The sequence below is a fragment of the Colobus angolensis genome, unplaced genomic scaffold (genome assembly GCF_000951035.1).
Source record: "Colobus angolensis palliatus isolate OR3802 unplaced genomic scaffold, Cang.pa_1.0 Scaffold169, whole genome shotgun sequence".
NCBI classification, from domain to species: Eukaryota; Metazoa; Chordata; class Mammalia; order Primates; family Cercopithecidae; genus Colobus; species Colobus angolensis.
Genome location: NW_012114810.1, coordinates 390208 through 398718, shown reverse-complemented (window position 1 = coordinate 398718; position 8511 = coordinate 390208). Strand labels below are relative to the sequence as shown.

General features: G+C 45.7%; 1 protein-coding gene across 5 annotated transcripts in view; it reads left to right on the top strand.

Moving 5' to 3' along the window:
- Positions 1-2361: 2361 nt before the first annotated feature.
- ANP32E (acidic (leucine-rich) nuclear phosphoprotein 32 family, member E) overlaps positions 2362-8511 on the top strand; it is an 18276-nt gene continuing 12126 nt past the window's right edge. For 3 of the 5 annotated variants that reach the window (XM_011937771.1, XM_011937768.1, XM_011937767.1), the window contains exons 1-3: positions 2362-2792; positions 6283-6432; positions 7527-7649. In XM_011937771.1, coding sequence (XP_011793161.1) covers positions 2739-2792; positions 6283-6432; positions 7527-7649 — 327 coding nt within the window. In that variant the 5' untranslated portion in view covers positions 2362-2738. Of the gene's footprint in view, positions 2793-3847; positions 3949-6282; positions 6433-7526; positions 7650-8511 lie in introns of those variants that run through there. The other 2 variants (XM_011937770.1, XM_011937769.1) reach the window with 2 other exon arrangements.

Here is an 8511-nt window from a genome sequence, read left to right as displayed (position 1 = left end):
ACCTCGTGATCCACCCGCCTCGGCCTCCCAGAGTGCTGGGATTACAGGCATGAGCCACCGCGCCCCGCCCTATGGTGTACTTTCTGCAGCCACTATTCAATGGTAAAATGAGTTCATGGCCTTTCTTCAGATTATTTCCAGGATACAATTTAACCCCAATCTTCATCTTTTATTTGAAACCCTACCATCTGACATCAGTAATAATTTCTTCCATCTCTTCTTTGGCTTCCATACATTTTTTTCCTTCTTTACCTACTCCTCAGTTTCCTTGAGGACTTTGGTAGACAATCCCTCCCTCCTCTCTTTTCCCCTTCAAACTTGTTTTGCTCTCCTTTGCCTGAGAGTCCTTGGACATTTTATTTAATTTTCTTTTGAGACAGAGTCTCACTTTGTGGCCCAGGTTGGAGTGCGGTGGTGCCATCTTGGCTCACTCTGTCGCTCAGGCTCATTGCAATCTCCCGCTCCTGGGTTTAAGCGATTCTAGCGCCTCAGCCTCCCGAGAAGCTGGGATTACGTGTCCGGCTAATTTTTGTATTTTTACTAGAGACAGGGGTTTCACCATGTTGGCCAGGCTGGTCTCGAACTCCTGACCTCAGGTGACCACTCGCCTGGGCCTCCTAAAGTGCTGGGATTACAGGCATGACCCACCGTGCCCGGCCAGTATTTACATTTTAAATGTAATCCTCTTTGAGGAGCAGTGTGTCTCTGTTGGGAGTGGAGTAGGGAAGGTGGAGTTGTGAGGATTCTGTTGGAAAGCCAAAGATCTCTAACCTTAGAAACAGGAAAAATAGCAACCAGTTCTGCGAGGTATGGGACTAATTCCCCCACTTCCCACCTGCTTCCCCATATCATTTGGAATTTATTTGGTTATTTATCCTGAGAATGATGTAAGGGAATAAGAATGATAGAATTTAAGCAAGAGCTAAGAAAAAAGACCCTCAAGACAAAATTTTAAAAGATAATTCTTTTTTTTTTTTTTTGAGACAGAGTTTGGCTTTTGTTGCTCAGCCTGGAGTGCAATAGCACGATTTTGGTTCACTGCAAACTCTGCCTCCCAGGTTAAAGCAATTCTCCTGTCTCAGCCTCTGGAGTAGCTGGGATTACAGGCGCCCGCCATCACACCCGGCTAACATTTTGTATTTTTTGTAGAGACGAGGTTTCACCATGTTAGTCAGGCTGGTCTCGAACTCCTGACCTCAGGTGATCCCACCGCCTTGGCCTTCCAAAGTGCTGGGATTACAGGTGTGAGCCACCACACCCGGCTAAAAGATAATTCTTATCTCACTCTTTAATATCCCATCCCACATAGACAAACTGGTTTTTTTTTTTCCTTCTTCTGTCTTGAACACTAAATTTTAATCCCCTGAGGGGGTGCACTGTTCCTGGAGGTACTGTAATACCAGGTGGATGCGTTAAGTGAACAAGAAAGCTCCTATTGCGTCTTGCTGCTCCCAAAATCCATTTACTATATTGGACTCGGATAGAAAATATATCAGATATTAAACTGTTAAGAACAGATCCTACACTTGATCTTAGCCAAAAGGCAGAGAAGAAGCGATAAACACTTTTAAAAGCACAGTTTACCTGCAGATTTCCATGGAAACCAACCAAAGGGAAATTAGAGAGGCATTGCTGTGCCATTTCTATGCTAATTAATGTCTGATTTTCATTAGGCCAGCGTTATTTTTCCTCCAAGGTCTTAGTGTTTATTACAGCAAAAATGTACTCAGTAACAATTCCTCCAGGATAGTTTTATTTAAATATTATTAACTTACATACTTCACCCAACTGTTTTCAAAATTGTTGTCTTTTATGGTGTTAAACTACCATCTTTAAAATCTTGGCTCTGGCTCTGCATCACGGAAGGTCAGTCTCTGTGAAAAGCCTGACCCCAGCAGGACAATGCCACCAAGGCATCTTTTTAATGTGATGCGCACGTTGCCGTACACCTTGGCTGCAAAGCAGAGGCTGTGCTTTTAAAACGGCCAAGAGCCAGTGCATGCCGTGTGGTGAATTATCAGTATCGCAACTTGGGCACGGAAGGATGCTTTCTCCCTCTTTAACACTAACAACAGAATAAAAAAACCAAAAACTAAAAACCAAATCCAACAGACAACAAAACCGTCCGAGTGCCTAGGGAAAGCGCGCCAACTACATAAAGAAAAGTAGGGGGGGTACTGGGATTCAAAATCATTTCTCCGGGACGTACACCCTCCTGGACCTATCAAAATTAACTGCGCCCTTGATCGTAGCCAATAGATACGGAGTTTCTGGTCCAGGTCCTCCCTGAAGACTGATAGACATTTACCTAGCCCAATGGAATAACGTGACGCTGAAGAATCAACCAATACGTTTGGGAGGTGGGTGGAGTGTAGGCCAGGGGGTTGGCGGTGCCGTGTCATGGAGGCTCAGTCTCTGAGCAGCCATTGAAGGGGAAGGAACTGCGGGTGTGTGTGTGTGTGTATGTGTGTGTATGTGTGTGCGCGCGTGCGTGCGTGTGAGTGCGCGCGCTAGTGTGTGGACAAGGAGGTGGGGGCAGCTGAGTTAGAGTCCCAACTCTTGGACTCCATTTGCTATTCTCTTCTTTCTCCCCCACACCTATCTGGTGGTAGTGGGCGTTTATATTTGCGTTCCTTTTCATTCATTTCTAAATCTCTTAAAAATTTTGGGTTGGGGGTATTGGGAAAGGCAGGAAAGGGAAAAGAAGGAGAGTAGTAGCTGAAGAGCAAGAGGAGGACATGGAGATGAAGAAGAAGATTAACCTGGAGTTAAGGAACAGAGCCCCGGAGGAGGTGAGATGACTCAGCCCCCACCCCTTCCCCATCAGTCCTGTATTCTGAGGATCGGATTTCTGGTGGTCCTGGGTGGGTGTGCGGGGATGGAGTAATAAGTTAGCCCCCGCGCCCCCCGTTTAGGGTTGGGGAAATGTTTAATTTTAAGTTTTAAATCATTAAAATCTTCTACTTAAAATGGCGAAGGATTGAAGTTTCTAGGGGCGTTTTTGTGTGTGCATGGGGGCTTAGCTCCTTTCGGCTTTCATCGAGTCGGGCGTCCTGGCCTCGTGGGGGCGGGAAGCGGGCTGGTGGGGGCGCTCTGCCGCTTCGCTCCCGGCGCTCCTCCTCCTGGGGGCCAGCGGCGTGGGCGCGACCCCCCATTCCCACTCGGCCCCTGCCGCAGCCATCGGCGCCTGAGAAGTTAGTCCAACTTTTCTGCAGTGCAGCCAACTCATCTTTTTTGGGGGGTGGGCTCCCCCGCCCTCGAGGCCCTGAGCGTCCGACGTCGCGACGGGCGCGGACTGGGGTCGCTTTCAGGGTCCGCGCACTGTCTGCTCCGGCGGCGCCCACTCCTCCGGGAAGCCGCGCGCGCCGCCCTCCGCCCTCCGCCCGGCGGAATCTGGGTCAGCGGCGGGTTCTCTGACCGCGGGCGAGTTTGGGGACTCGTCGCAGTGACCGGAGGTGGGGAGGGGACGGGAGGCGTAATCCGCTTCTTCCCCCGCAGTGTAACGACATGTGGCACGTCGTGTGGCCGCAAGTCTGAATTTGATCCCTGGAGACGGTTTCACAAAACTCAACATAAGGGACGTAGTAGTTTCGTGCTTTAAAGATGGGTTCGCCGAAACGAAATGATGCGCTCTCACTGCTGTTGCCTTAAAGAGACGGGGTTGGGAGGGGCCACATGAGGCGGGGTCGCGGTCAACTTTTCGGGGGTCGGGCAGGAGGCGTTTCAGCCTCCTTTTCGCGGTTGCCTCCTCGGCCTCACCTACCCAGGGCGAAGGCGCGAGGGCAACGCGGGTTGGGAGGCGACCGCTTTTTTCCTTGGGGAGTCCCCGCCCGGTGTGGGGTTTCCCGTCAGTCGGAGCGGCAGGTCGCGAGAGCGGGGCCGGTGGCCAGCGGGGAGCCTCGCAGAGGAAAGCATCTGTCTTGCTGAAAGAAGCCCTAGAATTGGAATGTAAGGGAGTTGTCTGTAGCTGGATCGACCGATCGATAGAAGGATATAACTGGGGTGGTGTCTGTGCAGACCGGCATAGAGGATGAGCAGGGTCTGTCTGGGCTTTCGCGTCCTGCGTGTGGAATGGCAACTAAGACTTTTTTTTTTTTCCTAAGGCGCCTGTTTTCTGAAATTGGCAGGGGCCAGGGAGGGGAAACAGTTGCTTGCTATCAGGGTCATCCCGGAGAGATCTTGAAGTTTCTAGAACTTATTAGGGGCTTCAGGGAAAAAACAAAATCAAACTTTAAAAGCTGTTTCTCACAAGCACACGTTTAGAATACTTTTTGGTGGCTTGGGTTGGAAAATTGAATCCCTCCCCCGCCAGGATTCTTTCACTTAGTGATTGTAGTAATTTCTTTGCCAGTTTTGGGAGTGCAGGACGTTGCCTTTTTTCAGCTTCTTCCTCTGTGTTGTAATAACGGTCTCTTACATTTGTATAGACAGTTTACAAAGCACTTTTCCCGTGTGTTATTTGCTTTCCTCCTTACACACTTGTAAGGTGGATTGTGTTATTCTAGAATCCAAATTAGCAGACGGAGTCTCAGGGCAGTGAAATGATTTACACAAGTGGAGGAATTGGTTTTCTGACACCAAATCTAGTAGCCCCCACTCATCAACTAAATGGGGAGTGTGAAGACGAACCAATTCACAGCCCTGCGGCAAACCAAGTGTGACTCTAGGCAAGCCATTCTTGTTCTCTGGGCCATAGTTTCCACTTCTCCAAAACGGAGCTCAAGATGCTCTCTCTGGCAACAGAAATAATTATGTCAAAATCGTATTCAAATAGAGAAGGTGGCATTCCTTGTTGCCAAATTTTAGCCCTTGGATACCTCAAACAGGTTTTCATACTGGGTATAGAGAACCAGGATCTTCGGCCTTTCCCTTAAAGATCAAGTCCATTCAAGCCCACACCAGGAAGTTTGTTACTACAAACTCTTTACCTAACAGGGAATTCAGCCCCACTCCTTGACGAATGGGGAAAAGTGCACAGAAATGCTATTATACCAGAGTGGTAGGAAGAAATAACATTTTGTTAAGAATGTATTGTTTTGGGTGATACTGTTTGGCCTGGATGTGAGAACCAATAATACCCTCTGGGCTGTTCCCAGAGGAGCTTTCTAACATTTCTTCATAAAGGGTAAGGAGGTTTTTTTGAGTTATGATGGTATTTATCAACCAAAGAGAAGGGGTTTTAAACTGAAAAAGTGATTAAACAGTTTCTTCTCTTTGTAGGTTTTTTTTTTTGAGATAGAGTCTCAATCTGTTGCCCAAGGTGGAGTGCAGTGGTGCGGCCTTGGCTCACTGCAACCTCCGCCGCCCGGGTTCAAGTGATTCTCCTGTCTCAGCCTCCCAAGCAGCTGGGATTACAGGTGCCCACCATCACCCCTGGCTGAGTTTTGTATTTTTAGTAGGGACAGGGTTTCACTGTGTTGGCCAGGCTTATTTTGAACTCCTAACCTCAAGTGATACACCTGCCTCAGCTTTCCAAAGTGCTGGGATGACAGGCGTGAGCCCCTGCGCCTGGTGCTCTTTGTAGGTTTTAGGGCAGCTCACTTGAATCTTTTCCTGGTAGCTCAGGTACCCGCTCCTTGCATAAATATATTCTCTGATGTTGAGGGTCCTCCTTGTCAGGGTCAGAAACAGGTTTCACATGGGAACTTCTTCAACGTTTGTTTCTTATGTATCAGTGATTTGAAGCAGGCATTGAACTTTAGTCCCAGTTTAAATTGAAAAAATGGCCAGGCGAGGTGGCTCATCCCTGTAATCCCAGCACTTTGGGAGGCTGAGGGGGAGGATCACCTGAGGTCAGGAGTTCAGGACCAGCCTGGCCAACATGGCGAAACCCTGTTTCTACTAAAAATACAAAAAAATTAGCCAGGAGTGGTGACATGCACCTGTAATCCCAGCTACTTGAGAGGCTGAGACAGAAGAATTGCTTGGACCCAGGAGTTGGAGGTTGCAGTGAGCCGAGATCGTGCCATTGCACTCCAGCCTGGGTAACAGAACAACACTCCATCTCAAAAAAAAAAAAAAGAAGGAAAAAAAGGAAAAAAGAAATTAAAAAGATTATAGTGATGACTTTAGACTGTATATCAGTTTTGGGGGGAAATGAAAAGGATCTGTGTAAGGGGATTGCTGGGGTTTTTGTTGTGTTGTGTTTTGTTTTAACTGATGGGCAATCAAACTGGAGATTGGTGGTTTTAATAGTTACATTTCCAAAGTGTCAAGACCCAGGTCTCTACCTAAACAGATTACAAACTAAAGAATCATTAATTAATGTTTTCCCTCTTACAGGTGACAGAGTTAGTCCTTGATAATTGCCTGTGTGTAAATGGAGAAATTGAAGGCCTGAATGATACTTTCAAAGAACTAGAATTTCTGAGTATGGCTAATGTGGAACTAAGTTCACTGGCCCGGCTTCCCAGCTTAAATAAACTTCGAAAAGTAAGTTGGCATTTAGGTAAAGCATCATGATTTAAATGTCATGGCTGTTATGTCTAGTGTTTGGCCAAATGGAATGACCATTCTGCTTGCTAATTAGAAGTTTTTAAGTTTCTAGAGATAAGAAAAAGTTATATAGGATTTTGAGAATCAGCTCTAATACTGCTTTTATAAATTTATTTACTTACTTATTTTTAAGACAGGGTCTTAGTCTGTCGCCCAGGCTGCAGTGCCATGGTGTGATCTTGGCTCATTGCAACCTCTGCCTCCGGGGCTCAAGCATCCTCCCACCTCAGCCTCCCAAGTAGCTGAGGCTACAGGCATGTGCCACCACACCTGGCTAAGTTTTGTATTTTTTGCAGAGACAGGGTTTCACCATGTTGTCCAGACTGGTTTCAAATTCCTGGGCTCCAGTCATTCTCCTGCCTCAGCCTCCCACAGTGCTGGGATTAGAGGAGTTAGCCTCTGTGCCTGGCCTAGAAATTTAAATCTAATAGTGGAATTGCCTTATAATATGAATTTGTATTTAATATATACCAAATATTTTTCTCTACATCATGAAATCCAAATGTAGTACAACTAGAATCCATGCTGGGTTAAGAGCCCATTATGTAGGTGTTCTAATACATTATTTGGCAGATGTAGAAAGGAATTTGGAAATTAATGATCTGTAGTGATAGTTTCTTGAAGCCAGAGAGAATGACAGTTTTTTTTTTTCTTCAAATTGATATACTTTAAAAATCTTTGATATGCCAGGTGTGGTGGCTCACGCCTGTAATCCCAGCACTTTGGGAGGCCGACGCGGGTGGATCACCTGAGGTCAGGAGTTCGAGACCAGCCTGGCCAACATGGTGAAACCCCATCTCTACTAAAAATACAAAAATTAGCTGGGTGTGGTGGCGGGTGCCTGTAATCCCAGCTACTTGGGAGGCTGAGGCAGGAGAATTTGCTTGAACCCAGGAGGCGGAGGTTGCAGTGAGTGGAAATTGCATCACTGCACTCCAGCCTGAGTAACAGAGTGATACTTCGTTTAAAAAAAAAAGCTTTGATATGATACCTTTACCATTCTTTGTTTTTTTCCTATGTTGAATGTATAGTTGGAGCTTAGTGATAACATAATTTCTGGAGGCTTGGAAGTCCTGGCAGAGAAATGTCCAAATCTTACCTACCTCAATCTGAGTGGAAACAAAATAAAAGATCTCAGTACAGTAGAAGCTCTGGTAAGTGGAACGGTTTTGTCTCTGGACTTGCTTTTTTTGGTTAAATTTTCTGAGATTTGTTTGTGTCTATTAATTTCTATTTAACTCTTAAAACTTATGAATTTTTTGTATGTTATGATCTAGGCAGTTACTGATTTCATTTCTTTTAGACTAAAACATTCAGATGAAATTTTAAATCAATGAGAAATTTATTTTATCATCAACTTCAGAAGTTGACTATCTGGTTTTAAAATTTCCAGGTTTTCTTTTTTTCTTTTTTTTTTTTTTACCTTTTATTCTTTTTCCTTACTTATTATTTTTTGAGTTATTTTATTATTTGCCCCCTTCTTTCCTGGTATGAGGGAAGGAAAAGAAAAAGTGACACGCTGAAAATTATTGCTCTGATTTTGAAAAAAGATTGGAGGCTGGACACAGTGGTTTATGTCTGTAATCCCAGCACTTTGGGAGGCAGAGGTGGGAGGATCGCTTGAGTCCAGGAGTTTGAGACCAACCTGGGCAACATAGTGAGACCCTGTCTCTACAAAAATAAAAATAAAAAAAAATCAGCCAGGTGAGCTGGCTGTGCTTGATACAATAACCCTTCATTATAAAACTCAAAAAATACAAAAATCATTCTCAATTTCAAATGTATATTTTCTGAATCATAAATTAAAAAGAAATGATGTGGTCGGGCACGGTGGCTCGCGCCTGTAATCCCAGCACTTTGGGAGGCCAAGGTGGGCAGATCATGAGGTCAGGAGATTGAGACCATCATGGCCAACATGGTAAAACCCCATCTCTACTAAAAATACAAAAATTAGGCTGGGCGCGGTGGCTCACGCCTGTAATCCTAGCACTTTGGGAGGCCGAGGCGGGCAGATCA